We start from the raw sequence: 16235 nt of genomic DNA, 5'->3' as shown, positions 1-16235 counted from the left end.
GATCTCACTTGTCAAGTCCGACAAGATACCCCGCGATCTTCATTAGTTCATCGCCAAGCATCCCAAGCATTACTTGCTTCCAAGTTCCCAGTCTGCCCGCCTCTGTTGGACATGACCTTGGCAACTTGGCAAGGCTTATTGCTCGTGGGCGTGGTCTTGGCATTATCAAAGACGATCTCCCGCGAAAGTGTTTGCTTTAATTGGGACTTCTCGACGATACTACTGCTAGTCCTGAGTGAGTACCACGTCTGTCTACCCACCGGGCGCGCTTATTTCAAATCAAAACACAATCCGTGAGCGAGAGTCCACATCTAAAGGCGTCGATCCGAGTTAGGGCCTGCTTCGGGGCTGGCTGATCCGCTGGGCACTCTGGTTCACTCAGACAACTGAAACGTTCTTCAGCTTTGGTGCTACCCTAACCGGTAACATGCCTTCACATATTGCCTACCACCAGCGCAACGAAACTCACCGCCATAATGCTAAAGAGCACCAGCGTCTACATGTACGTGTATAACAGGTAGATACCTCGGCATTGTTTCCACATAACTACAGGACAATCTCCTTGAATGTCAATGTCGACTGTTGAAGCGTACATGGTTGCACTGACCTACTTAACCGACCATATTCGGACATTTTCAAGCAAACAGACTCGGCAATCATGTCAATAATAGTAGGTAATAAAGATGACACAGGGGTGTTTACTTTGCTGCTCTTCATAAAGTCCACGGCCAGAGCACATACATGTACAGCTAACTTCTAGGGGTCCTCGTCTCCAGTAAATACTAGTTCCCGATAATCAGGCCCGTTATATCATATCCATCCATTCATGGTTAATGTGGGTTTCCTAGGCGTGTATGTGCCGCGAGGCTACGGAATCTTGCAGATCTGTCAACTGCTCACCCGGGTTTTACCTACTCGTGCTTTCATGCTTGTACATACTCCATCTTGATGTATACAGGTGCCAAAGCTACATTAGTTCCTCTTCAACCTTGAACCTCCCGTCGTTATCCTAGACAGCTTTTTTTTAGCCTTTTGTTTTTTCGAAAAAACAAAAGGCTGAGGCTTTAATGTTTGTCTCGGAGATAATTGGCATCAGCACCGTTATATGTCTTACACAACGCCGAGGGTCATCGATATCCTATATCCTTACTGCTCATAGGTAGCCCCGAAAGCTTTTAACTCTCATCATTCAAGTCGCTATTCGAGAATAAGGTAGACTCTATATATACATACCTACATAGGTACACTAATATACTTACCTACGTACAACAGCTAAGACACCTACATAACCTAGACCTACATCCCACCTGCATATAACCAACTCCCTTACCTGCCTGCTTACCTGCCTACCTATCATTCCTCAGGTGGCGTCTCCCCAACCCTAACCTCTCCCTTTTTTTATTCCCTTTTTCCTTCCTTTTTCTGTGCTCTCATTCGTTTCGTGAAACCTCGGGTCCAGCCAACCCCCCTTTCCTTCCCGCTCAAGCCCCTTTTCTCAAGCTAGGTAAGCAAAGCTACGCTACATAGAGCCGAACCCGCATCCGACAACATATATACTAATGCGTCGGGCCGTCAGCCTCTTTGTCTTTGCGGGAATATCCATATCCATACATAGGTATCCATATACCTACATACATGTACTTACATAACGCACTTACCTAGGTTAGGTACATACATACATATAGCTGGAGTTTAGAGAAGCACCCTTACGTAATTTGCTGTGTGTGCGCGGCAAGGATAGGTACTGCGTAGGTACATAGTGGCGGTGTCGACTGATAAATCTCGTCTTCGCTAGGTACCCGTCTTATGTGAGGGGGGTTGATATGTAGTTACCTATGCACCTGGGTAGGTATTCGTTCATGTAGGTACTGTATGTGTTATGAAAGATGATCGGTAGAGCGAAAGGGTAGGTTCGTTCTAAATAGCTAGGTAGCTACCGTGCACTTATGTACACGTACATACCTACCTAACCTATGTAGGCTTGTTCTTTAGTAGGTAAGTAGAAACAAAGCCCCGGAGACAAGAGGAAGCCTCCCTAACCCACCTTGCTCGGCAGCTCGGCACATAGGTATCTAGAAATATGCAACTTGTTCAAGTCTTCTGTTTTTTTTTTTTTTTTTAAAAAAAAGAAAAAAAAAACTCTAATAATAATAACGCCTAGCGACTATTAAGCGGTCTCCTGTGTACCACTATGTCTACCCGTCCGTCTGTCCGTCTGTCCGTCTACCAGAGTTCCGACAGGAACAGAACCCATCACAACCCACCCCCCGTTTTCCTAGTAGTTAGCTACTAGCTCCCCCGTTCCCCATCCCATACAAGCGTATCGTAGGTATCGTCCCCCATCACTCTCCTACGTCAAGTCCGTATTGATAACCAAGTCCTCTCTGCCCCTCAAGTGCATGATAATCGTGATACCCTGGATTCCCAGATCATCATCATCATCATCGTCACCATTACCATCACCCTCCAACCCCTCCTCCTCCTCCTCCTCCTCCTCCTCCTCCTCTCCCTGCTCCAGCCCCTGCTCACCATAAAACCCAACATCCGTCCCCCTCAGCGACGCCCTCGTCGAAAGCTCCGCTTTCAGCAGACGGATCTCCGCCGTCAGCGCGAGGTAACGCTCTTTCCAGCTACAGTCGTGGTTGGGCGGCGCGATGGGGTTCGGGCGGTATATCTCGTTCTCGTTCTCGTTCTCGTTCTCGTTCTCGTAGCAGTCATCTTCGTATTCTTCCTCCGAAAGCTCGTCGGCGGAGAACGGAGCGGTGGACTCCCTGCTCTCGGATCCCGGCACATCCCAAGTACTACCATGTTCAGACGCGGTGGTCCCCTCTTCTTGTTCTTGTTCTTCAGGGTGGGCTATGATATGCTGTGGTAGTGATTGGAGGGGCTGCAGTGGCGAGTGGCTGGGAGTGCTCGTGGTGCTTGCTGCTAGAGAATGCTGGTTCTCGTGGCTTGCATGTGAAGTAGTAGCTCGAACATGCGAAGACTGGGTATCAAGATGATGGTCTGCCTCATCCCAGGATCGCTCGCGTGCGAGCTTATAAGCCGATTCGTACTGCTGTAGGGATCGGTGTGAATGGACGGCTGAACGAGCAGACGAAGGACTCAGCAGGTCAATATGTGCGGACCTAGTACCTTCAGCTCGGAGATGGGATGGAGGCCGCCCATGGCGAGAAGATGGGTTTCGATGCTTTGCTTGTGGCCCCCCATGAGATGAGGCAGCGGGTGTGTTCCTTGTGTGTGTGGACATAGCACTATGACTTGCCCTAGAGTGTGCATGATCGGATGAATGATCTAACCAAGGCTCCGGTCTTTGATGCTGTGTGACATGTAGCGCGGTCGGCGGGGAGGGAGCAGATATTCGCATAAGATTATGGCTCGAGCTAGTTAGCTCATCAAACGTGTTTCTTACGGAATTGGACTCCCGCATTGGATTCCTTGGATTTTCGACATTATTCCCCCCTGAGCTATCTACTCGTGAATTTGGCCAATGCCCATGATCATTGGCTTTCACATGGCGTAGTCCACATTTGGCATCGCCTGCTTCTTTTCGCGGTGTTTTTAGCCATGATGGTGGACTCAGCACACGAATTATAGGTATGGATCGTTTCCTGTTTATACCACCCCGAGGGGTGGACTGGCTGAATCTCTCGCCGGAAATATTCTTGGTCTCAACTGAATATGATCCTTGGCCTTGGCCTAACCTAGGAGATGGTCTCGTTGGAGTATGCTTTCTCTCTTCCGTTGGCTGGAGATATTCCTTGCGTTTAGGATAGCTAGGAGATACCGTTTTATGGACATGTTGAAGAGAATTCACTGGAGCTATCGGTATTACCGGGGCCGGATGCTCAATGGATGATATATTATCAGACCCAGCCTTGCCACGTGGACTTTCCGCAAATCTGTAGTATCGCTCACGAAACTCGTGGCCAAAGGCACTGCCAAGGTGATGTGTGCTATGATGAGAGCTGCGAAGTTCTTTAGAGTGATGGTCATGCGGCGTAGCGTCAAAGGGCGATGACGACCCTTCCTCAGAGAGCTCTGGTGTCAGACGCTGAGCGTCGGAGGCATCTTCCGATATTATAGATTCCTTGAGCGAATCTAGGGCTCTCTCGACTTCTTCGCTTCGGCCAAGAGAACAGGTGATGCTATGTCGATATGGATAATGCCCAGCATGTGTTGCTTTGCACATGGGGTCATCGCATTCGACCTTGGTGCTGGTTACTTCATCATTGGATTTACCTACTGGCCCTGGGGAATTTCTTGTAGGCTGAGATGTCTGAAACTCGGATTTCTCAAAAACGTCAGATTCAGAGATGGAACTCGACGGTCCCTTGTCTGCAGTGGCGAATGGACTTTGCTTTACTGGCCGGCCTTCGACACCTACATTCCTTAGCTGTGACCTGGGTCGAGGGTCGCTATGCCGGGAGCTTTGTCCTTGAACTGTATCTGCTAGTTTACCATATGGTTTGTGACCTGTAGAGCTTGGAGTTTGTGACGTGTGGTGAACTACATGTACGAATTCCGAGGAGGCTTTCGCATCGTTCAGCCTGACAGCATGACCTGGGTGATGCGGGAAGGCCGGCTGCCCCCTTTTAGAGCTCTTAGGTACTTCGCAGAGCAGACATTCCTGGCACAGAATATGCTTGCAAGACGAGCAATGAGTATGCGACCAGATTCGCGCAGAGCAGAGATGGCAGACCCTGCAGAATCGGGGGCTGGCAGTCCTATCGCCTGCGAGGGACAGGTCTTCATCGTCGGAAAACCAACCAGGTGGTCTCCTGACGCCATGCTGCTCGAATAATTTGCGAGCAAACCTCTGCTGTTTAGCTTCAGTCGCCAGAGAGGAGATTTGCGAGCCCGTCGATATATTCGATGTAGTCGATGCTACTGAAATGGGACTTCGTATCTTTGAGGGCATAGTCGCCGATGGACGGTGTACGTATGCTGGTTTTGGATCGAAGTTTTTAGGGGTTGATGCGACATACGGAAGAGCATATGCACCTGCTGGACTACGTGTCGACCGATGGAGAATGGAATCCCTAGAACGATTCTGCCCCAGCTGCTGGTCCCATGTTGCAGACCTTAAAGCATTATCAGTTAAATTAGAAGAGCTAGTAGTGAGAGCATGATCTTGATTATGAGCGTTCCGCCCAACCTTCAACCCAAGAAATGTATGTCCAAGAGGAGCGGGCCACGCCTTTGCGGCGTCGAAATATGAACCTGGATGTCGTCCCTAACCGATTACTGCATGATTCCTTTCTCGGGTTGCAAGCTCGGGGTCTTCTGGCAAGCCGTGATGAGAATGGGTCAGGCGATGAAGCCGATGTATTTGCGACAATACCGTTCCTTTCGGGATGACTTTCTGAGCTAAATATACCGAATCCCGATGGGCAGATGTGTTCGGGTCTCGCGGTGGATCGGGCCAAGAACAGGATGACATGATTAGACCGCGACGAGATAAATACTAATAATATCTAACATGCTTATACTCCGTAGTGACTGGATAGAAACATGTCATGAACAAACCATCGATATGAAGTGGTCAAGTTTAAATTTCTTTAAAGAAGTACTCATATATCCGTAGTACCTAGGCTATAGAGAAGTAGGAACCAGAGATAGGCCACTGCTAGGGATGAGGCAAGCACATACTAATCTAGAAGCGACGGAATCGGAAAGCATAAAGTCAACGTGTAGGTCTAAATCATGTTCAATTCGTGCTGATCAGCCGGCTTTATAGGAAGGAACAAGTCTGTGATGTACAAGGTGGCATTAGAGCCCTCCCCTCTTTTAAAGAATAATCTATTTGAGGACGGCTTGCAAGCTCTCCAAAACCTATATATCGTGTCAATAATTACTAATTTCTTCGTGGTGATAGCACGGACGGGTGATAATAATACCTCTAACTCAATCTTTGCTTCTGCGATGTCCTGCTCACTTCCACTGCCGTTTGCGACCTTTGTTGCTTCGGCGATTTGGGCCTTGACGGCATCTGCGCTGAAATCCTCAAGAGGGTAACCTTCGACCGCGTTGATGCTCAGAACCGAGTTGGGCTGTACAACGGCGAAGCCACCTGAGACTATATTTGACCATTTCTTAGCATTGCTTCCTAAAGCTATATCCTCATTGCTCTTTACGTACGGAAAAATTGCTTGCTGCTGCCGGTATCCTCAACGATTTCAATTAAACCCGGCTTCAATTGCTCGATCGATGGTACGTGGTTGGCAAGGACACCCATCTCTCCTGACTCGGCGGGAATGTTGACTTGGACGACATCTTGGGACGTGTATATAGACTATTGCGGGAATTAGCTAGCTTGACACTTGAATAATGTGTGCGTTGCATTGTAGCATAGCATGTGCTAATCAAGGCATTGCGCAGCATAACGAAAAGAGGAGGCTCCTATTTGTCCGAGGACTCATATCGAGATGGTGATTTAATTATACCTGGTGAGGGAGGGCCAAGCTTAGCTTGATCTGAAGCAAAATGTTAGCGATCAAGACATCAAGACATAATTCGAATACTTGTGTCAGAGACAAACCTTTTCAGCGGCGGCATCAGCGTATGACCTGCGCTGAAGGGGCTGAATGGGAAGCCGGATGGCTGCGGGACGAGCCCTAAGGGCTGCGCGAGCGACACGGAGGGTGTTCATGATGATTGGTGCTGTCAATTGAGGATATGCGACAGTTCAAGCTCACGATAAATGTTCGCTAACAAGCAATTTAGGAAGTTTGGAACATTGAAGTTGTTCGGGCAATCGGTAGAATGGGTGATTCTAACCTCATTGGGAGTAGGTAGTATTTTCACGTGACTTTGGAGCATTTGAGCATTTTTTGATTTTGAAATTTGAAATTTGAAATTCTGTTTCTGGTTATTACATAAGCTGGTCAGTAACTTTAGAGTTTAACTATGTAGTTAACTATCACCATCACATGACGAGAACATCCACATTAGTCATCGGATGAAATGAAATATCTCAATACTCCACACACCCATCACTGCCATGAAGGATTCATCAACCCTTTTTCTTTACGAGCAGCTACATATAAGTTTAACTGATTAGGTGCATACTTAGCCCAGCAGTAAGCAGGTAAGCAAGCAGGTAATCAGCCAAGGTCCTAAGGATCTCAAACTGGGGTCTATTAAAAGAACATTGAATTTACGATATACCTAGGGTACTAGGTAGTTAACGACATAAGTACTAATAGGTATGTATGTAGCATTTAGGTACTGTAACTATCTCTAACATGACCGTTTCATGTCATTCTGTCGCCATAATGACCCAAGCTGTCAAGTCTGCGCCTTAAAACGTGGTCCTTCTGTTAGGGTGAACTTTGCCCTGCCAAGTCCCGACCGACGACTCAACCAAATTTCAATCCACCACAAAACATATCCATTTGCCCATCCTTCTTCCCGCTGGCTATGATCCGGGACATCTGATGGCCCTTAGGCCTTAGGGGTCTGCGTGAACTTGATTCATAGGGTCACATTGTAACGGTGATCTTGCGTCAATGCTCAATGCTCAATGCTTGATGTATAAATTTACCAAGACGGCGCCAACCGAGACGTCAGTGTAGATCGCTCGCAATGTTGCGTCATCGCTTTTCTTGGGTACCTATCTATCTACCTCGGCATGTATGTATGCACTGCATGTGTGCCATGTGTGTGTGTGTGTGTGTGTGTGTGTGTGTATGTATGTAAGTCCTACTTTCAAGTATGCCCTCTTTTCACAATACATTTATAGATTTATCGAGGCAAGGCATCGCTAAAATCAGTAATGACGGTCATACGGCAGGGTCAATCGAGGACCCTGAACCATTCTACAGGTTTATGTCGTACATCGTTAGATATCTGGATATCGGGATATGTATCACCAAACGAGGGGCAGCGACAGGGATTTGGACCCTTTCATACTGTTCCCTTGTTGTTCCCATGTGCTCCTTTAGATAGGTACGATGTTGTATTTACTATGTATCTAGGAATTAAAATGCAAATCGCTAGCGGAGGATTGCCCGAGCTAGGGCTAGTATTTTAAACCACGCGCTGATGCCGCCCACTTGCAACATACCTAACTAACCTAACGGTCCTAACTAGCATATTTTGTACAAAGCTTATTGTCCAGCTGTAGTTGCGGGGGGTCCTCGAATGCACACTATGGTGGCCATACCAGTCTACTAGGACTCCTAGAGAAACTACATACTACGTAGATAGTAACATTGAACGAGCGTACGAGGTATGCAGACCCGGTAGGTTAGGTAGGTTACGACTCTTACGAGTGAGCTTGACCAGCCATCCCTTGCCGTGGTTGTCTGGTCACCAACTGACCAAAGCGAGAGGAGCAACGATGAACAAAAACGGGCGGGGGATAATCGGCCAAATCTCAGCATATCAACTGGAATTGGAGCAAAGGAAACGGGGCACGTAAGGCACGGTCAGGTTCGTTAGTATCGTTACCCCTCAAGTGCCCCTCTTCTTAGCCGGCCAAGAGCGTGTTTCGTACGATGGGTAGGATCTGTTTAAAGATGATCATCTACCTCCTTACCTCCTATTTATTGGGGGGCCTCTCTACCTTTAATTCGTTCGCGATGATTCTAGTCCATTAGCGCACCTCGACGCAATTGGGGGGGGGGAACAGATTCAACAGAAGATGGAAGATGGAAGATGGTAGATGGAAAATGGATCGCCACACTTCGTCATGTCAGCTAACGGAAGGCGTCACATGGCCTGGCAGTGCCATAGCCAACACGTGTTCTACAAGAGCTGCGCGCATCTGTTTATCGAGACAAACAAAAACACAATAGTGTGAGATCTTAGTGGCGTCTACTATATTTTCTGATGTCAGTGGACATGATGGTGTGAATGATAGAGTTGCATATGAGGCAAGCGAAAAAACCCACATGTCCACTAAGGGCTATGCCTTTATTATCCCGAACACCCGCGTGTGGTCTGAAATAGGTTGCGTGCTGCAGCCTGCAAGGATGTTGCGTAACGGTACCAAATGTCATGCTGCACGCAGGATTCTGACCTGTTGGTTCGACGTTGGACGAATCACCGAGGCTGGGTATGAGCAGCGCCGGTACAACGGATCAGATACTCTATGTACATTCTCCATGGACTATACTGTGCTGGACTGTGTTGTGTCTACCATTCAATGGATGTTTCGCTTGGCCATTTGAATTTTGAGCACATGCAAGACTTGGCCAAAGTTGAATTTGGGGGGTTTTACCCTTTAATGTTCTTGAGGTTTATGTATGTATGATCATTGATAGGTAGGCGATATGTAGGCGATATGTAGGCGATATGTAGGCTAACCTTGCCGTTGTCGGGGATCTGCTGGCTTCGCTGGCTTTGTTGATGAAACATTAACTGGGAACCAGGCATACTGCTAATACTACATAGCATACTTACATAGACTACCTACTAGGTAATCCGACCGGACGTTTCGGATTGCTAAGGTTCAATGTTCGTCTGGTGGAACGGCGGAACGGTAAGGGAAAAAAAAGAAGGATGTGAGAGTTCACCGCTTTGTCCGAGTAGCAATGGCATGGTACACATAAAGAGTTTTATCAGGTAGAGCTCAAAGATTGAAGATTGAAACCTTACAGGTGCAGAGGTGCAGAGGTGCAGAGGTGCAGATGAGCGGTGGTCAGACAAGCAGGATTGGTAAAGGGTACCATTACACAACATTCGGATTAGGCGAGGTGATGGTGGGTGAGACGATATGCAACATTTACACATTTACGGTTGCATCCGAACTTTCTTTGATCTGCCTCACCTCTACTGCATGTTTATTCCTTTCTTGGCTTCTCACTCTGCTCTTGTATCATACAAGTTGTATGTATAAATCAACTTTTTTTCTTAACCGGCTTGGGATCTTGGCACTTCCAAGATTAAAATGTGCCGTAATAATTCTGTAATCGTGGAAAAACAATAGAAGCTTCAATGTTGCGACCTGCCAACCACATATGTACTAATAATGTAGGCACTCAGTTATATCCCTCACCAGAGTCACCACATGGCACGGGATACTACTAGGAGCGGTTAACGGCCTAGCCTTAGGTAGGCACACAAGACTTTAAGTAATAGCGCTGAGGACCTGAGGTATACAGTGGACAGCCATCGTATAAGGGAGGTCTATGCGAAGGAGATGATGGTAACTATCTCTCAACAATATGCTAGTAATCGGGAAGAGAAAACTTTTTTTTTCCCTTGAACCTGCAGAGAAGAAATTTGCATCGCTAGATTATGTGGATTAATAGGGGGCCCTAGGGGCATCGTATGCACATATTAGGGGAGTAGTCGATTAGGCGATTAAAAGCACATCACGATGATGCGGGATCCGTACTTGGACATTCAGCGGAATCTGTGCGGATGTTCAGCCCAGCGTTCATGTACACATGTACGTACATACATATTAATAGTATTTAATACAGCTTAAACAAAATTAGACATCTACATTCTACGGCATATTAGTACCCTCCAACTAGCAGAAATTACTTGCAGGTCCAGATGCGCCCGGACATCTCTGTAGAGCGGCCTCGGCCCCCTGTAGTACTACTGTCTACATTATGTAGTGCATTATGTATGTAACCGCTCGTCTTTTGTATTCAATGCTGTTCAAGTTCAATGTTGTACGAAGCAACACTCAGGATGTATGTATTGCTGCTGTACCACATGCACGTTGTGATGCGATGCAGATTCAAACAATTACTATGTAGAAGATGGGAGAAGCGAAATCGGCTTTCTATTCCCATTGTCTTGCGAAGTTGGAATGTCGCACCGAGAAGCTAGAAATGATCTAGAAAAATATCGAAAAAAAGAAAAGGAGAAGATGAAAGAAACAACATGAATGAATCAACTCTTGGTATCAATTGGATATTGTGGTGGCACCGTGGCAGAACAAATAGTGTCCAGATAGTGTACAAATTGTCTTTAATCCGGGGGTTTCTCGGTGATGAGTGGCTGCTGAATCAGTGCTGATGCTTCAATGATTTTTTTATATGTTATTACAATTTACTACTATGTATGTACACTAGTAGTATGTAGTTAGATACTACATAGGTTAAAAGTGGAAAAGGGGAGATGCTGGGACTAGGGGACCAACTTTACCCACGTTGAAAGGCCAAGATTCCAAGCCTTCATTATCCGCGGCTCTAGGGCAGCAGGGCTGGCAACATTACCTAGTACAGTTTGGTATGCCAGGTATGTACGTAGTTATGTACAGATGAATCACTCCATCTCACAGTGTCTATGACTTGCATTACGATACGGAGTACAGCACTGTATGCATACACTACATAGTACTAGGTACCTAGTAGTTAGTATGATAGTACACAATTTACATACCAGGTATGTACCCCCAATTATATGCACATATCCATGCACATATATGTACCTATGTGTACATACTCACGTACCTACCCAGTACTATGCGCATAATTACTGCTAGGATAAATACATAATATGTACTTACCTGGGTCTAGATGTCTTTCGGATGAGTCCTGTATGTAACTAGGCTAGAGTCCTGGGCCTTTCAAATTATTCGAGTACCTACCACATGCAACTTAGGTCCAACTTTAACTGCTTACCACTAACTACTATGTAGTAAGTGACCACTGACCAGACTTATGTTCATTGAACTTTTACAACATTGAACCCTTTATTCCCATTATGTACAAATGCACCAGTAAAGTTGGCCATACCGCTTGTTTCCCACTTGTTTCCCGCTTGTAAATTCCCACCTTGTCCTCCTAGTCGTTTCCTTTTCAAGCTTTCCCACCGCTACAGCGCTTCAGCACTACACTCACTGGTGACTGTTGCGATGATCCAAATCCCGTTATGCTGATTTTCTTACTTGGTATTAGTTAGTCAGTCACTGTTAGTGCATATGTACATTTTTAGTACATCCATCATCCATCATAGCTTTAAATGTCTGTTCTGCCTGACCCTAGAAAGTATCCACATGCAAACAAACCCTTCCTAAAGACGCTTACCACTTCCCAAGCCGTCAAGAAGGCAGACCAGATCCTGTTACCCTATCCAGTACACCCTTTGGCTCATTCATTCGACCCTCTTTCTTGGCTTCTCTTAGAGAGCCCGTCCCCCTCTCTTCATTTCCCATTTCTATCACTTCTTCCTCCCACCTTGTGTCTGGAGTTTGTCTACACTAGTTATTTTTCCAAGCATTCGTTGTTGAGTCCCCTTGGGTCTCTGGGCCAGGACTTTCTGGTCCTTGGACGTTTGCGAAATAACTTTGAACCTTTAATTCCTTCTTCGACCAAGACACTGCCTCGACGTACCTCTTTTCTTCTTCTTCGATTTATTACCTAGTAATTAACTAAGGGTTAACGGATACACACCCCAAGACTTCCAAGACCCCTGCGCCTCTTGTACTCAGCTCAGCACTTACAGTACATACACCTTCATAACTGCTGACGAACCTACCGTATACTTTACTGTCTAATTCCTCCGGCGCCTTGTCCTACCTACCTACATATTTACCTGCCTATACTTGCCTATACACACGCACGCCTACATAGTAGGTACCTACGTACGCACACAGTCAGAATATTATATCACTCAACTTGGCGCAACAACTGCCACGATCCAAGAATTTCCAAGACATCGCCACCGCCGAGTGCCGATTTATATCTCTTGGCTTCACCCGGGAGTGAGACCCTTCAACCGATATTTGATATTTAAATTCTCTTGACAACATTCTTGAATACGGTTCACGACGCCATGGGCCGACAATTATAGCCAAACGGTCCCTAGGGACATTACCCCCAAATCTCCAGTCTGGGGACTTGGTCTGCACTTTTGTGTAGCCTACGAAACTTCGATAAATTCCATATTCATACCCTCTCGCATCTGACCCTGCCATCTTTCCACTACCAAAGAACTTGATTTGCTCCAAAGTTGAGATAATAGGACGTCTCTGGAGACAAATCGAACTCTTACATCTAGGTCATTTAGTACATCCTACGTCGCGAACACATCTATAAACAACTCCTATTAAGGTGTGGTCACTGCGTCACCACCATCGCCAAAATGACGAATCATCAGATCGACTCGACCAGCACGAACATGTTGGCACTGTCTGCGCAAGGGGCGCACGTGCATGCGCTAGAAGATGAGGCTGCAGCTGAAGTTGACGAACCCCCCGACGATAGTCGTGGTCGTGCACAGCATAGAGAAAACCAATTCAAGAGAAGCGCAATAAAAAAAGTAGGAGATAACTCGAAATCTCTACTAACCAAGGCCCTGCATGATTCCGAGGAGGCAACTGTTGTTGGTCTTGACCTGGACGCGTCGTCTAGAAGACGATCGATGAACAGCAATGCTAGCCTTGCATCTACGGCTGACCTTACAAGTGATACCGGACTTACAAGCCCCGCGCGCACAAACACACCCAGTCCCCCACCACCCGTTATATCCCTCTCTCGGTTGAATTCGGATCTCTTCTTTGACGCAAAGCAAAGACTCAATCGACTTCACGAAACCCAGCAAATTACACCTTCCGTCAAATCACGTGGACCAATGGGAAATAACGGAGAGTCGAAAGCTCCTACAGTGGAGGCTTTACCCAAGAAACGTTGCATTTCGTTCGCATGTGGCCCGAAAGCTGAGGTGAAGAAACCAGCCTCTTCGCTCCAGCCCATCGAATCCAAGCCAGCCATTGAGGAAAAACCACAGAGAAAGACATGTATTAAATTCGCGTGTCCCGCCAAGCCCACTACCCGAACACCGCCAAAATCTGATGTGCAAGAGACGGCGATCCCCTCAGCTATCCAATCATTAAAGGAAAATGATGGCTCTCCTAATACCGTGCGCAAAATTAGATCTTCTTCAATTGGCCGTGGCCGGACTCAGAAGGCCTTGGCCACGCGACTTTCATCTCGCAGCCCCATGGCGGTTCGCCCAGCCAAATATTTGACTGCCAACCCAGGCGACCTGAACAGCGAATCTTCCCGTTTCCACGAGTTCGCAAGCGACGAGCCACAAGAGGAAGACTGGATCCGCCTAAACCTTCCAGCATCCGGTCGTCGGCTAACCATCAATGACACGCTTCGTAAAGAAAATGAAATTCGGCGACTAGCAAAGGAAGCTGAGGAGGAGGAACTAGAAGAAGAGGAGGAAGATGATGATGACCTTAATGGAGATGATGAGGATGAGGATGAGGATGAGGATGAGGACGAGGATGAGGACGTTGACAATGATGAAGACCAGGATGTGGTGGACCATCCAGGTTGTATCTTGGAAGAGGATGAGGTGGACGGAGACGACGATATTGATGACCAATCAGGCTATGGATCCGGTGACGACGCTTCAGATGGATACAACACGGATAATGAAATTGGCTTTGCCGATTCTGATGATGATGATGATGACGGCGGAAACTTGGAGCTGTGGACTCCCAGTCGAGGCCCAGTCCTTCGACTCTCCGGTGACACGCCTATGTACCGCCGACCATCGATTACGGGTAATCGGTCTGATTCTTCTTCTTCTTCGGATGCACACCAAACCCCTAGCAGGCGGATACGGGAGAGACCTCGTCGAATCAAAATGCGCCCTGGCACACCTGAGTTGCCCGACAGCACTGATTTTGTCTGTGGCACGCTAGATGAGGATCGTCCTCTAGAAGATGCCTACATCTCGTGTATCGCTGCTAGACGACGGGAGAAGCTCCACCCGATTCCCCAAGACATTGATCCGAGTTTCCCGACCTCCGAACCGGAGGACGAAGATATCGAACCAAATTACGCAGCTCATGAAAGTGATGTGCATCTATCTGATGATTTGTTTCATGATCATGAAAACGGTGGCGAACGTCGCAAGAAGAGGACTGATATAATTTCGCCTAAACGATACCATTCTCCACCGCCTAAACGCCATCATTCTCCCCCCAAGCTTCGGGGTCGGTCGCCTAGGCGTTTGTTTGACAGACAATCACCGCGTCGGCCTGCGTCGCCTGCCCCACGACCTGTGGTGCGATCTCCTCCCTCGTCACTAGTATTTGATGCAAACCGCGGAAAACATGAATTCAAGAGTCTCGCGTTCCGACCCGGTTTGACGCACACCAAATCCCTCCCTCGGGCTCCGGCAATGTTCCCTCATCACCTGAAGGCTCACCGCCGAACTGGAAAGCTTTCGAATGCGAACGCGAAGGGTCATGTACGTGGTGCTATTGATATTGTCAAGGGTCTTGAGCAAAAACGGCAACGACGGAAGGAGAAGTTTAAGGAGAAGTATCTCCAAAAGCATTGCAATAGAGCGCGAAAGGGCCAGGTTACTGAGAAGAAGCCTCAGCCTGGCCAGGGCGCGGAACGAATGCGGGAGATCGGTCTTCTTATGGCTGGAAAGCTAGGCCCGGACCAATTTGTCCTGTCCATCTAGTAGATGGAGGCCTTAGCTATGCGGCTTGTTCAACACAACAAGGGCTGGCCGCGGATTGTTATTATTGCTGTCTTTCACTGCACCTATTTTTCTCAGAAAGGGGGCTTAGGATTAGATTTACCTAGGCTTGCCCATTGTATATAACTTTATACCTTTTTCTTTCCTCGCTTTCAATGAATATCGGCGTATTCGACACGAGCACAGGGGGGGCACACATGCTTCCCATTTCACTGGCATTGGGCGGAGAGCATTGAATCAATCAGGATACCACTTGGGACGGCACATCAGCATTAGGGCGGCGATCCGGTGATATACTTGAAATTGAACATATCTTTTATGATGTATGATATATATATATATGTTTTATTTGGACCGTACTTAGTAGCAACGACTCTTGTCATTCTCTCACGATGAATTATATCTATGTTTTTTTGGCTTCGAAACAAATCATTATCCCCCAAGTGCCTCAGCTATTTACGATTATTTAAGAGTGAGTGATAGTAATATCTGCTCCCCGGATTTTTAAGTTGTCAAAGATAAGTCGCCCAGCCTGAGATGTAAGTTTTGCTGAAGCGGCTCGTACTACCTACCTAGAGTTAGGGTATTTTAGGTATATAACATAACTTTGGATATCTTCAGATTCTTGCTAGGGGGTTTCCCCCCACCACCGCGGAACATTCGGTAGGGACTCACGGAATACGCCGGTAACCGCAACAAGACTAAGTTGAGTATCTTGAGCAGAGCATCAATTGTCTGTTGCAGATTTTATATTTGTTGGTATTGGGTAAAGGTATACCTACTCGCGGTGTCGTCATTTTCATACCTTGATAAAGAGTAAC

The 16235-nt window shown here is 47.1% G+C and overlaps 4 protein-coding genes across 4 annotated transcripts; 2 read left to right on the top strand and 2 right to left on the bottom strand.

Annotated features, from left to right (window-relative positions):
- Positions 1-2321: 2321 nt before the first annotated feature.
- On the bottom strand, positions 2322-5078 carry GGS25DRAFT_111228 (uncharacterized protein). The gene has a single exon (XM_049256047.1). It carries the CDS (start codon positions 4919-4921, stop codon positions 2351-2353), a length of 2571 nt encoding a protein of 856 aa, XP_049119795.1. The 5' UTR covers positions 4922-5078; the 3' UTR covers positions 2322-2350.
- A 459-nt stretch (positions 5079-5537) lies between these two features.
- Positions 5538-6779, bottom strand: GGS25DRAFT_474376 (ATP synthase delta chain). Its single transcript, XM_049259624.1, has 5 exons — positions 6542-6779; positions 6447-6476; positions 6142-6295; positions 5901-6079; positions 5538-5835 (listed from the first exon to the last, which is right to left on the bottom strand). The coding sequence occupies exons 1-5, from the start codon at positions 6650-6652 to the stop codon at positions 5803-5805; spliced, it is 507 nt and encodes a 168-aa protein (XP_049119794.1). The 5' UTR covers positions 6653-6779; the 3' UTR covers positions 5538-5802.
- Positions 6780-7532: 753 nt separating this feature from the next.
- Positions 7533-8114, top strand: GGS25DRAFT_111211 (uncharacterized protein). Its single transcript, XM_049256046.1, has 2 exons — positions 7533-7697; positions 7796-8114. Exons 1-2 carry the CDS (start codon positions 7638-7640, stop codon positions 8033-8035), a joined length of 300 nt encoding a protein of 99 aa, XP_049119793.1. The 5' UTR covers positions 7533-7637; the 3' UTR covers positions 8036-8114.
- Positions 8115-12690: 4576 nt separating this feature from the next.
- Positions 12691-16026, top strand: GGS25DRAFT_111069 (uncharacterized protein). The gene has a single exon (XM_049256044.1). The coding sequence runs from the start codon at positions 13051-13053 to the stop codon at positions 15394-15396; it is 2346 nt and encodes a 781-aa protein (XP_049119792.1). The 5' UTR covers positions 12691-13050; the 3' UTR covers positions 15397-16026.
- The last annotated feature ends 209 nt before the right edge of the window (positions 16027-16235 follow it).

This window comes from Hypoxylon fragiforme (genome assembly GCF_022984875.1).
Source record: "Hypoxylon fragiforme strain CBS 206.31 chromosome Unknown GGS25scaffold_2, whole genome shotgun sequence".
Lineage (NCBI taxonomy): Eukaryota > Fungi > Ascomycota > Sordariomycetes > Xylariales > Hypoxylaceae > Hypoxylon > Hypoxylon fragiforme.
Note: the sequence above shows the minus strand (reverse complement) of the source record. Positions and strands in the feature narration are given on the sequence as shown.

Excerpts from the sequence above, each read along its gene's own strand:
- GGS25DRAFT_111211 (XM_049256046.1), top strand. The coding sequence starts at position 7,638 with ATGTATGCACTGCATGTGTGCCATGTGTGTGTGTGTGTGTGTGTGTGT. Across the intron at positions 7,698-7,795 it reads GTGTGTGTGTGTGTATGTAT|GGTCAATCGAGGACCCTGAA; the intron begins GTAAGTCCTACT and ends GTCATACGGCAG.
- GGS25DRAFT_111069 (XM_049256044.1), top strand. The coding sequence starts at position 13,051 with ATGACGAATCATCAGATCGACTCGACCAGCACGAACATGTTGGCACTG.
- GGS25DRAFT_111228 (XM_049256047.1), bottom strand. The coding sequence starts at position 4,921 with ATGCCCTCAAAGATACGAAGTCCCATTTCAGTAGCATCGACTACATCG.
- GGS25DRAFT_474376 (XM_049259624.1), bottom strand. The coding sequence starts at position 6,652 with ATGAACACCCTCCGTGTCGCTCGCGCAGCCCTTAGGGCTCGTCCCGCA. Across the intron at positions 6,477-6,541 it reads CTGATGCCGCCGCTGAAAAG|ATCAAGCTAAGCTTGGCCCT; the intron begins GTTTGTCTCTGA and ends ATTTTGCTTCAG. Across the intron at positions 6,080-6,141 it reads CAGCAGCAAGCAATTTTTCC|TCTCAGGTGGCTTCGCCGTT; the intron begins GTACGTAAAGAG and ends GGTCAAATATAG.